This window comes from Ambystoma mexicanum, chromosome 13 (genome assembly GCF_040938575.1).
Source record: "Ambystoma mexicanum isolate Mex_15411 chromosome 13, UKY_AmexF1_1, whole genome shotgun sequence".
In the NCBI taxonomy this organism is placed as follows: Eukaryota; Metazoa; Chordata; class Amphibia; order Caudata; family Ambystomatidae; genus Ambystoma; species Ambystoma mexicanum.
The window spans coordinates 71,141,554-71,161,537 of NC_090938.1; the positions used below are offsets into that span (position 1 = coordinate 71,141,554).

The 19,984-nt window shown below is 44.5% G+C and overlaps 1 protein-coding gene across 1 annotated transcript in view; it reads right to left on the bottom strand.

Annotated features, from left to right (window-relative positions):
* LOC138520873 (11-beta-hydroxysteroid dehydrogenase 1-like) overlaps positions 1–19,984 on the bottom strand; it is a 78,335-nt gene that overhangs the window by 22,974 nt on the left and 35,377 nt on the right. The window contains exons 5-6 of the mRNA XM_069633280.1: positions 9,652–9,837; positions 7,010–7,153 (exon numbers count right to left, since the gene is read on the bottom strand). Coding sequence (XP_069489381.1) covers positions 7,010–7,153; positions 9,652–9,837 — 330 coding nt within the window. The remainder of the gene's footprint in view (positions 1–7,009; positions 7,154–9,651; positions 9,838–19,984) is intronic.

Here is a 19,984-nt window from a genome sequence, read left to right on the forward strand (position 1 = left end):
GGCTAGGCCCCAAAAAGACCAATGAAAATACTATCCAAAATGTTTGGGGGTTGGACCCTATCACAGGACATTTTCCCGGTGGGAAATGTGAGGTGTGCAAACACACCAACAAATCTAAACCTGTGGAAATTGGATTGAGTAGACCATGGATACAGAAAGGTCTTACCAATTGCAACTCAGACCATGTTGTTTATATGATCATATGCCCCTGTGGACTCTAGTATATAGGGAAGGGTATCCAGTCTTTGCATCAAAACATTTTTCATCTTAACATTTTTCCTCAAATATTTTGCAACAAAAACATTTTCATCTAATGCATTTTTGTGTTAATTTTGTTTGCGAAATGTTTGGGGTGGGTTTTTAAGGGTTATAAATGGGGGTTGCCCCCCCCCAAAAAAAAAGAAAATGCATTCGATGAACATTTCTTTGTTACAAAATATTCAATGGTAAAATGTGTAGATTAAATATTTTCGATGGAAAGACATGGAACCATAGGGAACACTAACAGAAAAATAAAAACATGAATTACGGAACACACGAGCTGCCTGAGTAGTGTGAGCCCCCTTGTACACCATTTCACTACCAAAAAACATAAATGGGACGATTTCAGGTAGACTGTTTTACAACAGATCCACGGTGAGAATATTGGAATCAGGGAGAAGATGTTGATACGAAGAGGGCAAAAAGTCATCTTCATTACTAAAAGTGACAACAGAGGTCTGAATGAAGAGATTGAGTGGAATAAAATATAATTGTCAGTGGGACCCAGTAGACCAGGCTTAAGCAAAGGACGGTGCACTGATCCATGTGTGTTTATTCCCAGTAAGGATCCCTAATATCAATACTCCTGATTGTAACAAGACACAAGATCACACTGCCTGGAATCGGCCATCCTCTATTGGGGATTGCCTAGACTAAGCTAAGTGAACATGGCCCCATTGGGTTTCAACTTGAGATGAGGAAGTCGGCAAAGAGGTAACTGTTTAAAACCTCTGCAGATTAATTGGGTTTAGGGACAGACGTGGGATATTGAAGTTGAGTCCTTTTATTAACTACTTGGGTACATCACCCAACCTCATGGATCAATGCATGATATTAAACCACGAATTGGGAATGCGAGACCTGCACCAAGATGGCTGCCAGGGTGGAACGCAGCGACAAAGAGTATGGAGTTAGACCTAAAATAGGACAGAACAATCCCAGCGCCTGTAGAAGACTTGGGTACCCAGCATGCTGCACATCGGCCACAGGTGTTGGACCCGCTCTAAGATGGCTGTGATTCCAGCCACAGGACCATAGAGATCCGGGAGGGGTTAGAAGAGAAACAGTGTGGGCTAGAAGGAGACTTCCGCCCACACAGTAAAGGAATGATGCGAAGCAAGTGTTTTTGAAACTCCAAGCGGGATCCGACTCCGAATTATGTAAAGGTGAGGATTGTATCCGGTTTGAGCCTTGAGTGCTGAACTATGTTGCACTATAGAATGAACATAAATAGGAGACCTCTCTTTGTAGTTTAGACAAAGGCTAACAAGAATCATTACAAAGAGGTGACAACCCGTCCCCACTAGAGACCAATTAGAAAGGGAGAGACAACCTCCCGATTGGAGATTCTGCTGAAAACCCGTAAAAGGTATGTTCACTGAGGAGACAGTGCACATGTTTAAGCCTGGGTCACTGCAATTAGAGATACCCACTTAGTAGTCCAATTTTTTGATTATGTATTACAGGAGTTGTGAGCAAGAGAGTTAATAGTCGAGGAAGCCTGAGGCTACAGTGAGTGCTAGAGTCTACCTGACAGGTATTTACACTGAGTAAGGGTCGTGAGGAGGGGGGGGGGGATGACCCAACCATCCCTACTTTATACTAAGTAGCATTTGATGCTAATAGTACCCTGTTTTTTTCTTGTCGTGCAAGAGAAAAAGCCTGCAGTGGCAACAAGTAAGTTTAGTATGATTCAGAAGTGACATTATGATCAAGCTCCTGAAGAAAGTTCACCATTTTTGGGCCGGATAACTGAAACATTTCGAGCATGAAAATAGGAAGGATAATACATTATTTGAAAGTGCCACCTCTTATCACCCATTTGTATTTCTGCACTTAGGTTGTTCAGAACATGAAACGAGTCACTTGTTAATGTCTTTTAATGTGTCTGGTTTTAAACGTTATATAAATTTGGTATAAATTTGGTATATTGATGAATTGTAAGTCTTTTTCATAATTACAATATGTTTAATTGAATTAAAATAAAACCGTATTTTTAATTTTTTAATGATTTTTTAACAAAATATATAATTGATTTTGAATACAATTTTGTATTGGATATAATTTTCGTATGAATGGTGCATTGGTCACTGTCTTGGAAGCTTATGGATACTTTATTATAAATGCCGTACGGTTTTGATGTTCTCTCTAGACTAGAAACAATAGGTGTTAGTCCCACCTGAGTGTTTTGAAATAAGTCACCTGCTTCAGGCCAACTCTGTGGCATGCCTTGGCATCTCCCTCTGACACGCTGGTGCTTCTGCAGTTCTCTGCTGCGCCTTCCATGCTTCTGCCAATCTGCTGCTGCTGCACTGCAGTTCCTCAAAGGAGCTCTGACCGCTCTGTGTGATCTCTGGTGCGTCTCCCGTACCAGAGCAATCCACAGCATGTCAGGAGCTCCTCCTCCACATGGTGTAGCTGGCTTCAGAACTGCTTCTCACTGTGCAGTCTCTGCATGGTCACATTTCCCAAACATCTACTGGGTCTTCCACACTGCGTCCTTCTGCCTCCACGACTACACAATCAGCTTTTGCTTGTCCTTGCACCTAATGTCCATTTATACTTTTAAGTATCATGCTCGGGTGCTTTCTCTCTCAACAACTAGACCACTCATGATCTTTCATCAACTCCAAGTCCCTCTTCCTTGTCCAAGTACTATGGGCATTATGGGACTTGGAGTTCACAATTGGTTTTAAGTCAAAAACGTCAGAATATTTACAGTAAGCTATTGAGGCTTCAGGGATATTAGGGGAATCACTTAGAGAGGTCTCCCATTACCCTTGGCATGAGTTCCCTCCCAATTGATCCTCCCGCATAATATGATCCCCAGCATCAGGATCAGGTACTGGCTGCCTTTCCCTGGCCACTTGAGAGGAGGCCCATTTCAGGATCTTAGGGATGATCTCACTAGATTCATCACATAGCCTAAAGATAAAAATAATAAAGCTTCATCTAATAAAATAGTCCTAATCAAATTTGAAGCAAAATGTAGGACCACCAAATCAATGCGTGATTCAACAAAGAATTCCACCTGGAGAAGAACCGATGAGGATAGCAATAAAAAAAAAAGTGATCAGATCAGATGAGGATCTCTTAAAAAAGTGATAGTACATTCTGCCTACTTAGCATGTCTTGGGAGCAAGAGACAAATAATCTTTCCAAACATACACAGAAGTGAGTTGCCCCTTTACACACAACATGTCTATCTCTCCGTGTAGGGCTGTCCTGTATATTTACCCAATGTGAGAGATTAATTCGGGTAATGACAGTATGGAACATCCTTGCCTTGTTCTCGTCATCTTTACATACAGGCTGACCATCTGTTTCTGGTTAGTCACAAGGGCAATATTAAGCAATTTATCAGACAATTCCTCACTACAGGTTGATGGGCCAATAAGTGGAAGCTGTGATAAAGATGATGAGAAGACCTTTTATGTTGTTTTTGAAGGGATAATCCTTTTTTTTCCTGTCTGAAAATTGAGGGATTTTGAAGTTGATGTCCTGCCTGCCACTCCCGAAGCATCTGCAGTGGAGTTATCCAATGAGTTTGTTTCCACAGCTTTTATCGAAATATCTTGGTTATCACCAAAGTCATCTTTTTCTGGACTATTATCATAAAAGTCATCATCCTCCATAGTAGAGTGTTCCAGAAAAAATACTTACATCATGGGAATTCGCTATGGGTTGCTGATTCGCCAACGGCTTTAAAAAATGTGTTATTGAATTTTCCCCCGTAGCCAATTTTGTAGTTGGAATCGTGCCTTTATTTTATATTTTATTTGTATTATTATTGTTTTTTAAATTTTTGCACCAGCAGAAAATTGGTCATTGACTCCCAGGGTATTCGGTCTTGCTTTTGTTTTGAGTGAATTTGCTGCAAGGTCTATTACTTCGTCTCTAGTACAGAGGGTGCGACTTCATTTTCTTACACATTTATGAGAACTTTTATTTTTAGTTTTTGAATATTCTTTCTGATTTTTCGATTTCTTTAATGAGGATTTCAAGGAAGACTCATCTGGAGAGGGATTGCAGGGTTGAATACTAGTGAATATTATAACATCACTTATTATCATGGGGTGAATCCTGGGCTAATCATCAATTTTATCTTGATTTTGAAAATTACAAATGATTGGCTTCCCGTTGATGTTTAGTGTAGTAGAATTAATAGTTTAATGTGATTCACTTCTTCTAGCACAAATAACGCCCTCCAAAAATACAATTTTAGAGTTCATTTGAGTTATAATACGTTTTTGATCTTTGAAATCTTAATTTATGTTCTCGTATAATTTGACCAAAGAATTCATAATGAGGTTTGGAGCAAAAATGGCAGAATTTTCCAGCTGTGGGGCTTAAGTACAATTTATGCAAAAAGTATCTGTGTCACTAAAGGTTGGTAAGAAAAAGCTGATGTCTCAAATGTTTCCGAAGACTCAGAAGCATATAAAGAGGGTGATCTGGTCAGAGAATCGTCCACGTTTTTAGGTGTGGACTCTCTTACAAAACAGATTGAATAAAGGAGCCTGGGTCTGTAGGCATAGTTTGACTTTCATTATCATCAGCTTTATTTAGTTCATGTTTCATGACCTCAGCAAAAGAAATGCTCACCTTGTTACTGTTGGCCTACAAGGTAACTCGACACCTTCTAAGATAAAGGCATCCCCAATATCATTAGTACTATCTACGCCATTCATATGCACTAAGGTGTTTTTCAGGTACACCGTTCATTCATCGTCCATTTTGTTTCGTGGAACTTTTTCCCGAAAAATGTTGGCTGATAACAATGAATTGAAAAATATGGGGTGAGAGGTGGGGGGCTAAGAATACATGAGGGGTAGGGGTGGTGGGAGGATAGGGAATACATACAGGGGAATTGAGGTTTTGGGAGGGTAAGCCCCAATAAAAAAAAGAAAATTCTATGAGTTTTTTCGGCGAAAAGATTTTGGCAAAAAACTCTGCAAAAACAAATCTGGGGAGGGATGAACAAAGAACCGTCTTTCGAGGCCCCCTGGTTATTGCAGCCTCCTTTCATGGCCTCAGACGATAGACAGACAGGGTTGGGCATTGTTTCCCGCACAATGTGATTCAGTTTTGAATTTATAAACGGATCTGGTGTAGGAGCCAGAGCTGCAACAGCTTTGCTTCTTAGAGCATGCATCCACAAAAGGATGCCGAACTGTGTGGCAAGTAGCTCTTATGAGAGTATGATAAAAACACTAAGTTCATTCAACCTAGCAATCCCGCAGAACAAGCAAAAGAAATTGAGCAAGCGAGAAAAGCAAGCATGATTGTGCAGGAGCGAGACTAGGCAGAGGCTGTACAAGGGGTGGCGCAGCAGGACAGGGCAGGTTCACCCCTTTCTTTGAAAGTGATAATACCAGCAATAGCGGCACTGACACTACTCACAGCTCCATTCACGGTTCAACATTCCAACTACAAAGTTCAGCAGCAGTCTACAGCTCCAACTACAGCTTCACGCTGCATAACCGCTACAGCCATAATATATTTGCCAGCATGTCCGATTCCAATCTGTAGGTGCTTGTCATGTCCTGGTTTTTTCTTTGCACTCTGGGAGTTGCAGTCTGAGTTTTATAATGGGAAAAGTGGAACTAAAAGTACCAGGATGCAGAGAAAAAACTGGGACTGGATAAGCAACTACAGATTGAGTGGGGTATGCTGGCAAGTAGGCCACGATGACACAGCTGGGAACACCGTCTCTTGCTTCTGCACAGAATGTTTGCAACGCTCACAGCGAGTGAGGAAAGGACCTCGCTGCATTGAGCACATCAAGCCGCACCTCCTACACCAGTCTGCGAGGCTGCTTCCAACGCTTGTCAGTTCTCCCAAAACGGATTTAGCTCCACCTGCTCAACGGTTTCTACAATACATTATAAGCTTACACAGTCTTTTCTTGCTCATCTCTGAAAGTTATGTTTTCCTATTTTTACAATTCATATTCCATCAGGCAAACTAGTTACTAAATGCGAAACCCCAAAAAATACTGGATGTCAGCAGGTTACCCATTGTTGCCCTGACCTGCCCTGCATTACTGTCAGTATGGATCATTGTTGGGTACTCATTACGAGGCCCTCCATATATTTTGGACTACAACTCCCAACACCCCTAGCCAGCACAGGCAATGGTGAAGTATAATGGGAGTCAGAGTCGAAAATATCAAGCGTTTTTGAAACATACTCTTCATAGATGTTATGTTAATAAATAATTTTTAAAACTTAATTTTAATATTGTAACAATCTTAAAACAATTAATTCAGGTATGAGCCAATACAAGTACAAATAGATTATGAAATTCCAGCTCGTTATTCTATGGATTCACCTGCACACTAGTGTAGTGTGTAGAGAAGGTGGAAGTAAAAGGAGAGCTGGAAAATGAAGGGGGTAAAAGCAGAAGGCTAGTCACAGGACTACATCTAGGGCCTGATTCATGGAACGTTTTCCTATGGAATTGCGCCATTATAAAACACTTCCATGAATCAGGCCCATCATTTTTACCTGTGTCTTCTATGATAGACAATCTCCATTCTACAACTTCAAATTTGACTAAACACATTTCAACATCGGGTTGCCTCCAGATTTAGAGCCTCAGTAACACACTTTTAGCACGCAAATGTGCACAAGAAGCTATTGAGTTTCGTCCTCTGGTACTCTTGTGTGCAAGTCCTCAAATCTGTGCATGATAAATACTTCATATATAGGAGGACTAGTTCCTCCTGCACCCTGGTTGGCCTTACCTGTATCAATATAACTCAGGACACATAGAGTGATGGACACGTTGGTCTTCTGAAAGTAAAACTCCTGCCGCAGGGAGCTGAAGAACCCATCGAGAGCAAACTTGGTGGTTGAGTAGGGAACTGTTAATGGAAGGCCCATTTTACCTAAAGAGAGATAAATGGCATGTACCACATCAAAGAAGAGAAAAAATCATGATAATCTTGCTTTGTACATGATCTTGTTACAGTCATCATGAGATGGAAAGCCACAGACACAGATCTGATTCCAAGTCATAGCTCGCGAAATAACTAAGATGCAATTTGCGGGCTTCTCTCTGAAAATCATCAGAGACCACTCAAGGGCAGATTATTCTTACAGTGCACAGGCGTTTCGCCTCTGATCCCTACTTAGACACATAGGGCCTCATTCCAAGTGTGGCGAACTGGAAACAAGGGTGCCGTGGCATCGGCGGGTTGCCGCTGACCTCGGAATGAGGGACGTAGTTTTGGGTGCAGCCAAAAGGCTATAATAGCCTGCATGGAGGATTCTACTGAAACGGCTATGCACAATTGCGCTTTTAGATATATAGGATTAAACACCTAAATACGGGCCAGAGAGACCGCAAAAGTGAGATTGCAGTGTTACTGGAAGGTCAACCTGTCCCCTGACACAAACTCCATCTTTTAGGCCTAGGTGCTGCACTTTTGAAGTCCACGCTCTACCTTCCGCTCCTTGTTTCATCGTGAAGAACGCCCTTCAAGGTTGCAACATGACTCTCATAATGAAGACCTTGTGCAGCCTCAGAAGCTGGTAGTTGTGGCCATTGGGGATCGGGGAGTCACTCTATACTGTTCCGTGTGAGAAGACTTTGGGGCGTGTTGGATTCAGTAGGGTAGGCCTCTAGGAGAAAGGAGCAAGGATTCTGGCCCCTGCCCAGCGAATGTCTGACAAATGCCTTCTTGGCCTTGCCCATGATGGGAAAAAGTTCCAGCAGGCCACTGGGCACAGGAACTCAGTGTGTTGGGGTTTTTTAGTTATCTCTCAACTTACATACCGAAGAAAGTGAAATGGTTGACTGTGGTCCTCAAATTTCAGGATAAAGCACAACTCTTCGACCCAAAGGTCTTGCTTCTTGCCATTGATGGCAGGAGAGCGATTCCCAGATGTAAAATTGCTGGGGTGTTATTGGTCCTGAAGAAAGTGACTATCTGTATGTAACTGAAACCGGTTCACCTGTTTTGCGGATATCCTTTTTTGACTTATGCTACAAGTATACCACATTTTAGTTTATGTTTTTATGGGTATTGTCGCATGAGACTGCTTTATTATTGTGTGTACTAATCATATGGATGCGCACTTAGGGGTCAGTCGAATAAATATAAAAGTCCCTTCTTTAATGGTCGATGGGTTGGTTTTTTTTAGTTGTTTTTGGATATATTTCATAACCAGTTGGTATCAAGTTGTTGGCTGGCTAGATAATTAGGTTGAGTTTAGAGGAGGGATATATCTCCTTGAATCTTAGTTCTTCCCTTAGGGACAGTGATAGGTTTAGCAAAGGGTTGGAGATTAATTCCAAGCCGTAAAAGGGATTGGTTTCAGTTCTTGGGTCACCTGTGTGTGGTATAAGATCTCCAACCACCACTTAGTACACATCTAGACCCCACTACAGACATCTGCCACGGGTGTAGCTTTTTGCACCACGACTGAGCGAACCACGACTAAGCTCTCCTCTTTAGACCTGTTACTCTCTCCTAGATCAGTGGCTAAATAGACCTAAAGTGCATTAATCCATCAGATCTTGGGCCCTTCTGTATGAATAACATTCTAATGACACGCCACGCATCACAAATTGAAGCGCATCCATTGAAGCCTGGATGGCGAGCACACATACCTACAGCTGAACCCAGCAAAAAAGGAATTTGTCCTACTCAGTCACCCCTCAAAGCAGTTTACCATTCATGGGTGGATAAATGACATGCACCTTCAAAGTCAAATTACTTGGGGTCACCATAAAGAGCACTCTTTCCTTCCAACAACATATCAACAAAAAGGCCCAAACTGCCTGGTAGCTGCCACCCCTCCTCCTCAAGATAAAACCCTTCCATCTACTGGAAGACCTCAGCAGCACAGGCCAGGCCCCGGCAATCTTCCACATTGATGGAGGAAACACATTGATGCCGCCCAACACGCCACGGCATGACTTAAAACATAAACAAGAAACTACCTATGAGTAAACAACCGCTCGAAGGCGTGTGTCAAAACTGGTGTGCATGGACAGAAGGGAGGAAAAATTCCTTCTCCTTCTACTCTCTTGCCTACTGGAATGCCATAGTGGTAGGACCCCAGAATTTGCTCTTGCAATTCAAGAAGGAACTCAAGCACTTACTCTTCAACTAATGCCTTTGGTGCCACCTGGGTTTTTTCATTCCTGCATCACAACCCACCACCATGGCTGGAACATCTCATGCCACATATTGTAAGCCCCCTTGCTTACCTCATATACTACCTTCAATGGCATGTGCAAGGCTCTGTTGCGCCTGGCTAGTTTTGCTCTATGCAAATCCCCCAATACAAATACATACAAACACAAATGAACGGTTCACTAACGGTGCCTCTGGGCACATTGACAGTTCAATTTCTTCAATATCTGAGTCAGACTTACCAGCCACCGACGAGATGACAATAATGCTACCACCACTTTCCTTCAGCATCGGCAGCGCTGCCACAGTCATGGTGGCATAGCTTAGGAGGTTAATTTCTAGAAGTTTCCGAATGTGGCCAACATCGCCATCGAAATAGTTGAAGTAGGTTAGTCCTATGTGATTAAGGATTAAGAAATCCAACCCTCCTGTAAATAGAGACATGAAGCTCATTAAGACCTAGATTATGAGCTTAAAACGTTACCTTTAATTATATATGTGCCCCCCCCACCCACAAGCAGAGGAAAAGTAGCAGCAATTCAGTGCATTACACAACCACCCAAGATGAAAATAGGAGTTTACTCAGGGTTTTAACCAACAACCGCTCGATTATTTCTGTTGGCAAGAAGGCAGAAAATATAAAGTACATTCATAATTGGAACCTAGGGAGCAAAAGACTAACATAGATTGACAATTATTTAATGTATCCCTTTAAGCTGTGGGGTCTGAGACGTGCTCTCACTCTGCATGATGAGTGATTAGCTTGCATTCAAATTTATCCAGAGAGGGTATGTGTGATTTATCATCAGAATGGTGTGATGCTTTAATCGGTTTATGCTGGTTCTCAAACATCCACACACCTGCCCAAACCTGTAATGGTAGAGCTATTGATTGCAAAATGCATACTAGAATGATTCCACCGACACCTCACCTAACCCAAGCCTTCCATACGGTGTGCAGTCAAAATATCGGAAAAAAAATGTCGAAAGAAAAAAAATTTGCGTGTAAAAAAAAAGGTTAAAAAAAAAAAGAAAAAAAGGGGGCTTGGGGGGAACACCCCATTTCGAATAAAAAACGTAATAAAAAAGAAATTCGACTTTTTTTTCGACATTTTCTTTCTCAATATTTTGACTTTCAACTTTTTTGTTTTCGATATTTTGACTATAAACCCTTCCATACATTTGCCACAGAAGTCAATTACTCTTAAAATGCTCCCCCAAGTTCATTCTATGATCACTGCAAGCTGACGCTGCTATAGTCAGAAGGTTGGGTAGCATCACCCAGGTAAAACCCGCATTCTACGCCTCCCCAACTAAGTGGCTGCAGAAGATGGAGAGCCTTCACTGCTGCCTTCTTAAGGCACCATGATGGACCTAACTTGGGATTTGTCATGTTTTCTCTCTGAATCAGTCCCTTAATTAATTGCTAATTTCCTTAAGATCCATCGGGGCTGGGAAATTTCATATCTTATGATCGATATTTAATACATGATGTGCTGCTGTGCTTGCCCGCTAACAGTTCACATGTATTAGTAACACACATCACAAGCCACTCACACAGCCCGAGCACCACTCTCCCCACGAAGCCCACCCTTTCCTGAACTACCCTGCAAAGGCATATTTTATCCCGCCAAAGTATTCAGAGCTCACCGCTAGTGAGTGTATATCTAGCAATGCCATCTAGTGATGAGCGCGTATCCTTATACTTTTAGATACACAGAGGCGTGCAAAAACGACAATATTTCACCATGCAAGGAATAGTATCATTTGGGTGTATTGTTAGTGTGAAAAGGCAATAGGTCCAATAATGATCAAACAGAAGTCTAGTCTAGACAGAGTTATGTGGTATTGCACATTTCATGTTCAGTTCATTAAGGACCATCCAGATTACTCTCATTTTCTTCACCATTCTTCCAGGGGCTGTGCCAGTATTGGTCCTGATGCTAAGGATATGTGTGATACTCATAGAAGGGAGGAGTTCACTAATTTCCCCAAAAGGAAGGACATTAACAATAGTCCAAAAGTCCTAGTTCTGAGAAGCTGAACCTGAGAAAAAATTATTGATTATTCCTGCTTTATCCAGACTTATATGATATGATATGATATGGCAAGTGTTTCTAGAAACACAAGTGTATCTAGGCGCGACAAGACAAGGAGGGGGAAACAGAGGGAGGACAAAACAACAATCTTACTAGGCCTTGTGTCATTCAGATCGCGCAAGTGCAGGGAAGTGGAAGGTGAGATGTGCCAAAAATGGGGGGAATGGGAGGATGGAGAAGTGCAGGTAATCAAAAAGTTCAGCCAGCGGGTGGCTCAGTGCAGGTAATAGAAAATGCAGTCAACGGGAATCTCATAAGTGCAGAGGGAAGGGACTGTAGGGTTACAGATACAGACCACAAGAGCTGGGGGAGTCAAGAGGCAGTGCGAGGTGCAACAGGACATGCAGCGACCTGGGCCCAAGTTCAGAGGGTGGCCGCATGGACCAGACGGGTCATCAGTAGGGGAGTGGAAGCGAGAAAGAGAAGAGGAAGGTCTTGAGTCGCTTACGAAACTGGACATGGTTCTGCTCAGGTTTGAGAGAGACAGGGAGACTTTTCCAGAGGGAGGCTCCAGCCGAAGAAAGAGATCTTCCCCCAACTCTCTGCTTGGAAAAGTGACTGACCCTCAGAGAGTTGGAGGTGGATGAGCTGAGAGCTTGAGAAGGAAGATGGTTAGCAAGAGAGAGTTGGAGGTAGTGCGGTCCTGGGCCCCAGAAAGCCTTGTGTACAATGCAAAGGGTCTTGAACTTGATCCTTGCCAGTGTTGGATTGGCCCATCGGCCTTTCGGCCATGGCCGATCCGAAAACACTTGGAGGCAGGCGAGGGGCCAGTTTGAAGCCCACGCCTGGGCCGGTTTAATAGTGTGCCGTGGTGTTGAGCACCGACTCAGGGCTGGCTGCAGGGCCTGCAGGCAGCGAGACACCATAGCGCCAGCCACCAGATGAACTTTGCAAGTGAAGTGTTACTTTTTTACAAAACGTGTTTTTAAAAAAAAAGTAACACTTCACTTGGAAAGTTAACTTTGGGGCCATGGCCCATGGTGCATGCCCGTCGGCTCTGCTCAGTCAGCTGCAGGAGGTGAGCACGAAAGAGAAAGACCGACAGCAAAACAGGCTTCAGAGAGAGGGGGCTTTCGACAGTCTAGTAGGAGAGAGAGGGATATAGAAAGAGAGAGAGTTGATCAGACAGAACAGGGAGCACACGACAAAAAGGGGAAGGGAAGGGCACCAACAGAGAGGACCCGAGGAGGAGGGGGCGAGAGTTTGCGAGGAAGGAGAGGGCAGGGTTCGGAGAGAGGAGGATCGAGGAAAGGATGAGCTTGGGAGAAATCTGTCCACAGGAAAATACACAAGCGACCACAGAGCCAGATCCTCCCGGGCGCAGAGCTGCAGCCCACAGGCATAGACTGCAAACCTGGAAACTACAGAGGCCTTTAATGCAAAAAAGGGGCAGAGTCTGCAAACTACGATCGGCACGTGACTGAAGAGACCTGGAAGCTGGAGACCGTGGCGATGACGATTGGAGAGCAGAGGCTGCAGAGTGTAGACATCAGAGACAGGGACGTCATTTGGGGGTTACCAGGGGTCGCAACTGCGACCCCTGTGGTCCGAACCACGACCCCTGCCATCTGGCTTGCGACCCCTGTATTTTAAGGATATTATTATAATTTTTTTTTGCAAAAATAAAAATAAAAAAACAGAAGCTGTGGGCTGCCGACAGTGGCATAGCGGGCGCGGGGCCAGGGTGGGTGGCGGCGTCTCACAGACAGCAACAGCAGTGAGACAACCCCATTTCAGTGGGTGACACCAGGTCTTTCTACAGTCTAGCAAACGCAACTGTAGCCAGGCCTGACTGTGTCAAGGGGGATGGGCCAGGCCAGGGACCATTGGCTGAAGGTTAAAATTGTTACAGTTTGCTCTGAAGATGCCGGGCACAGAGCTCAGTTGAGCTCTATGCACGCATCTGCAAAGCAAGCTGTTACAATTGTAACCGTCAGCCATGCTCAAGCACAGAGCAGCGGGACCCATGGCATTGGTGCCCCCTCCTCCCCTCTGCACTGAATCCACAGCTCAGATGAAAAAAAAAAACAATTAAAAAAGAGACACCCAATCTGGTCAAAACTAAGCAATCCAGAGGGCCAGAGCCAGACACACTGGCACACCACCAGCGCTCAGCCACCCATGGGCCAGATACTGTGAGATACCTACACCTGTAGCTTCACAGCTACCCACAGACAGTGCTGCTGCATCACGTGGCTAAGCAGTGTTCACTTAGGAAGAGACACAGACTGCAGGCAGCAGATCCTCGCTGCCAGTCTGGACCAAGCAACAGGAAGGCTTGGGCCACCTGCATGATAACAGGTACGAAGTGCGCAGAACTACTCAGGCTTGAATTTTGGCAGGTTTGCTTGCACTCCCAGCAGTCTCCTGTTTAAATCAGAGTCCAGTTCCATTTTGAAGTTCTGAAGTGGCAAACGTACATGTAAATCCTCTGCTGTGCACATGAAGCTGGAGAGGGCCCTTGCTTTTGAATTCAAAATGTTTATATTTTTTAAATGTTTGCATGTATGCGAAGCACCCATTTTCTACTATCACCCGATTAGGCTGGGCGTCACTTCCCATTATGCATTTTAATAAACACCTCGAAGTTGTATCCTTAACAAGATTAAAGCAGGGCACATGGGTTTGGCAAAGGGGTCCCTAAAATGCACTGCCAATACTCGACTACACTGATTAGAAAGCGATAGAGCAGTTCCTGCCCATGAAATCATGGCTCTTGCATGTGAGACTTCCTACAGAGCCATTTAATTAGAGGAGAATATGGTGAGGCCTTTTGGGGTGGAGCAATAACACTCCTGCGAAATGTGTAGGCACTGCCTTATTCCTTTTCATGCAGGAACACACAGCGATTGGCAGGGGTGACTTTTGATCTCCCGTGTGAGCAATGTTCAAGAGGAGACACTAGTGATTGACTTGTGAAGATAATAAAGTAGTTTTATACTTGTGCGTACAGCTCCTCATCCAGCTGCTGACAGGTGCGCATCGTGGTAGTCGCCTGTGACTACTCTGTCAGGAGTCGCAAACCACATTGGCAGAGACGTTGCGCACAGAATCAATTTTCTGAAGTAGGTACATATTTATATTTAAAGTAAACAATGGAATAAGCGTGCAATACCTTGCCATATTATTCTAGGCATTCGAAAATGATGCGACAACCAGCACCCACAGAAGCGTATGCTTATTGACACACAGGGCCTAATTTACAAATTGTTTTTCAATGGAACAGCTTCATTGTAAAAACGCTTTTGTAAATAAAGCCGCTGCACACACACTAAGCTTTCAGAAAAATAATTTTCAACATTTGAAAAATAACCTGAGCAGAGATGTTCCTACGATGTTGCTGGCAAAGTATTATTTATTTATTTATTTATTCACATTTGTATAGCGCACTTGCAGCCCATGGGCATCGAGGCGCTGTTACAAGTAAGTGTTGGATTCTTAATTCAGCAGATATGCATGAGACGAGAGGTCTTATGGATACATAATTACAGGCATAGTTACAAGTGAAGAATGATAATCATAATACAGTGACAGAATGCAGTCAGGTACTTTTCATACAAAGAGCTTGGTTTTAACCGCTTTGCGGAAGGCTTGGTGGGATTCAATCATTCTGATGTGAGGTGGCAGTGCGTTCCAGTGGGTGGCGGCCCGCGTGGGAAAGCTGGCACCACCGGCGCGCACCTTGCGTGATTTGGGCACCTTTTAAACTCCAGACTCTGTATCAAAATATTTCAAAATATACCTGCAGAATTAAGACCATGTGCTTACGCATTCATGCAGACTTGTGGGGAAGTGTCCTATCTGGGACTGGACTATATCTCACTTTGAAGCCTGGCTGTGGCACTGGTTTAACACGTGCAAACTATTTGTTTTGCTGCCAGCCTCAAAAAACACCCCTCGGTACGAGGGCGGCAGATCGTACGCCATCCCAAAGCATTTGACAGACACAACCCATCTTCTTCCTGTACCCTCGACTTGTGCCCTGCTTTTGGTGCACTGAGACTTGCATCCAATGCTTGTAATCGTGTTGTATACATGTCTTCTTATTGTGTTAGATGTGATAAGTGTCCGGTGTTAATGCGAGGACGTTGATTTACAGAGACCTGTAAGTCCCAATAAATCAGCTGAAGCTGAAAATGTATTTTTCTCGAATCTGTGGAAAAAGCAGTTAGCAGCGGTCCCTGTTGCTGCGTGTTAATAAAATATACACGCGGCGTGGAACGTGAGGAGATCGCATGTTGTATGCATGCTGATATGGGTAATGGCATTTGTTCTTTTATTTGATTTTAGCTAAGTAGGTTATGCTATTGGAGGACTGCGGCTTTTAGTGTTTTGTGTTTTTTGTGTGACACCTGAAGCAGTAACTCATGGTGTCACCACCACCAGCCCCCCCATCCTCCTCCAGGAGGGGGTGAAACCATGAGTTACCGCACTGGGTGTCACCAATATACACAGCACAAAAAGCCAGCAGTAGCACATGGCACACTCTGCCAGCAGGGAGGCACAGTAAACATTGCCATCAATGAGGCATAGCTCTAAGGCCCAGCTGTGCAGACACACAGCATAGTCTGCCATAAATGGCACAAGACACACACTACCAGCAGAGGCAGATACTGCATCCTGTTAGCAGTGACACATAGCATAAGGTGCTATGCAGGCACATACTATTCCATGCTAGGAGTGACACACAGTAAAAACGGCCAGCTGTATTACCCAGTATATAAAGCACAAAGCGACACATGGCTCACTGTTCTAGCATGCACTGTTTTTTAACAGCAGCAGCATTGGCAACCAGCACAACGTGACAACATCTACCAGTGACACACTCTGTCAGCAGACACGACAAACACTGCCAGTTTAATGCATTAGTGATGCGATCTAAATATGTTGCTCATTTGTATCTCTTTATATGGTTTCAAATATACTGTTAATTTTGCTTCGAGAAAGTGGTAATTCCGATGTGTTACATTGTCTACATTCGAATGCACTTTAATCTTTGAAGCAGCACGCGTGGATGGGCACAGCGGGGCACACACTAGCCATATAACGTTTTGGGCTGCCAGCCTGAGCCCGGGCAGGTGGGAAGATGACGAATGAACGGGTTGTTCCCTTTCAGTGTTATTCTCGCTGTTGCTCTCAAAGTATTCCTTAATTAACTTGGCAATTAAGAGAACACACCCTTTTGGCTAAGTGGCACAGTTAGGATTTGATCCCAAGTCCTCAGTTTTGAGAATGGCGGATTTAGTCATGTAGTCAACCTCTTCTGGTGCGAGGTCAAATTACATCACTTCCTGTCATGTCACTTGGGGCGGGGGGCAAATTACATCACTCCTGGTGATGTCATCAGGAGGTCAAGGGTCATGTGATGTCAATTCCACTACCCTGGCATTTTGGTGAAATGACGTCCCTGATCAGAGACTGCGCAAACAGAAAAACAGACATTCAGGGGAGAAGACGCAGAGACTGTAATTAGAGAGTGCAGAAATGGCTAGAAGGCAGTGGAAGCACAAGACTGGAAACCAGAGACAGCCGGCAGGCAGATCGTCAAGGTGAGTGCATGCCGGCTCTTCCATTCACATGTATGGGGGTGGAGTGCCATTTCTGTATGTCACCAAACGTGGTTCCAATTATCAATGAACGCTGGAAAGGGCGCTGGGGGGACGTAGTGTGCAGTGTTTCCCACATCTGAACATCCGTGTTGCCTGGTTTATCATGGGCAAGCTCATTTCCCCATGCCACCCCAGAGTTTGTACCCACCACCCCTAGAGGGATGTGTGCTAAATACAAGTGGGCAGTTGGGCATGTTCTCTGAAGTAAGGGGCGTTGTTTCTCTGGTGGGCAGCCAGGCCCCTTATGGGTCCCCAGTGGTCCCACAGCACATACATGGAGTTTTGTAGTGGTGGAATGACCATCACCCCACAAAGCACTGATATACATAGTCGGGCCTGTCAAATTCTTCTGGTTTTGTGGTGAGGGCGCCTTGAAGCAGGCTCTTAATGTGGGGGCTTAAGTTCTGTTCATTGCTGGGACACGGTGCACAAGGTGCACTTTTCTCACTTTTGTCGGAACACATAAGCGTTTAATTGACATGGTTAGACGGTGTGTTTGCCAGCCCTCTCCTCTCTTGTTTCCAGCTATGCCCTGTTTTGGAGGCCGTGGATGGGATCTGCGACGGACACCGCCAGCCAGCGACAGAAGCTGAACCAGTCGGTAAGTGCGTCTATCCTCCAAACTTTGCTCTGCTGCTCTGCCTTCTTTTTTATTTTGAATGAAGGCAAATAATAAGTGAGTGCTAAAGATAGTTTAGTGGGTTAACTGCTGGTCAAATTGGCTGATAGCAAATGGTTAATAACAGCAAGACTGGTTATTATAGCGCTTTGAAGATAGAGAATATATGGATCATTAAGCACTATATAAATCACTAATATGTTAATGAACAAACCTGTCTTGTAGTCACTAAGATCACGCTACACCTTTACCACACATGAAGACATGATTTACCAACCTTGTTTCAACTGGGTTTTCCCATTGGAAAATGTGTTTGTAAATCAGGCCCGCTACTTTCATAGATAGTGTAGAATGCTGTGGTTAGTCTCTTTCAAATGGCAGCTTGTATGCATATTATTTATGAAGCACTTGTAAGCTTTATAAGGGGAATAGCCCAGGATCACACAACTTGTGCAAGCGTGAGGCCTGTGGTTAGCGGAGGGCTTCAGTGCCACCAGCGTGCTTTTACAAGAAAACACACATAGTGTTTATTTACCCAAAGCGCTTGCTGGTGGACTCTCGGAGTTTCCCAAAATACGAATCACGTTTTTATTGTTACATTTTTTTATTTTTTTGCCTGTGTATGATTTCTCGTGTTGTGGTCCTCTGTGTCATTCCTGGTTGTCGGTCGCTTCTGCATTTTGGATTTGGTCCGGAAGTGGGTGGTGAAGTATGACAGTTATTGGGGCGTTACCCTTAGCTCGCTTGGTCTGCTTTCATTGGCAGAATACATGTGTGCCACACCTAACGCCCAGCCCGTCCATCTTAGGTTAGTGATGGACCTCCAGACTTCACCTCGGCCCCTTCATGGTGGGGAATGTAAACCAGCTCTTGAAATTGCGGCTGACCGGTACTTCACACTATGCTCTCAAATTATATCTGTGGAAAATACTCTTTGCATGACCACGGTACCAAACTAATACATAAGAATATCAGCGCTTACTTCACTTGCCCGCCTCCAGTTTTTCTTAATAATGGCTACTTGTACATGTGGAAATTTGGACAGTACCACGAAGAGAGTGGATTGTTTTTCGGTGCCTGGTATTTACCTCTCTAAAGCATTCCTGTTTCTATAACACTTTGTGCCTGCTTTGAAAAAACAAAAGCACGCAAGTCGAGTGCAAAGTTTGATGCTAAGGCTTGATTAAAGAGAGCTCAAAGAGTTCCCATGAGAAGGTGCTTTGGGCAGGAAGCAGCAAGAACAGGGTTGGCGATTAGCATGGAAATGGGCAGTCGCCCGCACTCCGAATGCCGCTGCAATGCCAGCATCGGAACACACGACAAGCCCGCTGGCCTCTGCTGCCCATCCACCGACCAAACAACTCAAAATGTGCTTGTAGCGCATATTGCCACCATCGGACTTGCCCGCACTCCGAATGCTGCTGGACCCACCTCCGCCAAGCCCCCCAGCAACCCGTACATGCAGTTGACCACCCACCATCTTATCCCAAAATATCACTCGCCAGCACATCACACTTGCAGGCTACTACCCACATGCAACCAGAAGCTCTGCAGCAGCATGGCACATACCACGAGACCAGGGCCCCGCATCATGGCCTTCACCTGTAAAGTCGTGAATTGATGTGATTCACAGATGATGATTTGAGGGCCACTTTTATTGAGGCGAGGGTGGGCCACTTTTTTCAGGCGAGGGGTGGGCCACTTTCTTTGGGGTGTCCGGGCCTATTTCTTGTACCAGTCCGACCCTGCTGGGAGCTAATTAAGAGATTTCAGTTCTGGAGAGATACGATCTCTGGGCTTGAGGCCAAGGACAAGTCTCACAGTCCTGTTCTGGATAAGTTGTAGGGGACGGAGACTAGAGGCAGGAAGATTTAGAAAGAGGCTGTTGCAGTAGTCCAGCCTAGAGAGAACTAGAGCTTTGCAGACAGAGAGCTTCTGGGGGAAGGAGAGGAAAGGAAGAATACCTCTGAGGAGGTGTAGCTGATAGTGTGACTTCTTAGAGACGTCAGAGATGTGAGGTGAGAGGGTGGAGTCGAAGATGACCCCACGGTTCTTAGCCTCACAGGTAGGAGAAGGAAGAGGGCCCAAAGTGGGTGGCCAGAGAGAGAGAGAGGAACATAGGGAACTGTGTTCCGATGAGGATGATCTCAATCTAACTGACATTAAGGCAGAGATCATTGGCGGCACACCACTCCTGAATTGCGGACAGACAGGCTGGAATGAGAGAAGGAGTAGAGGCATCCAATCGG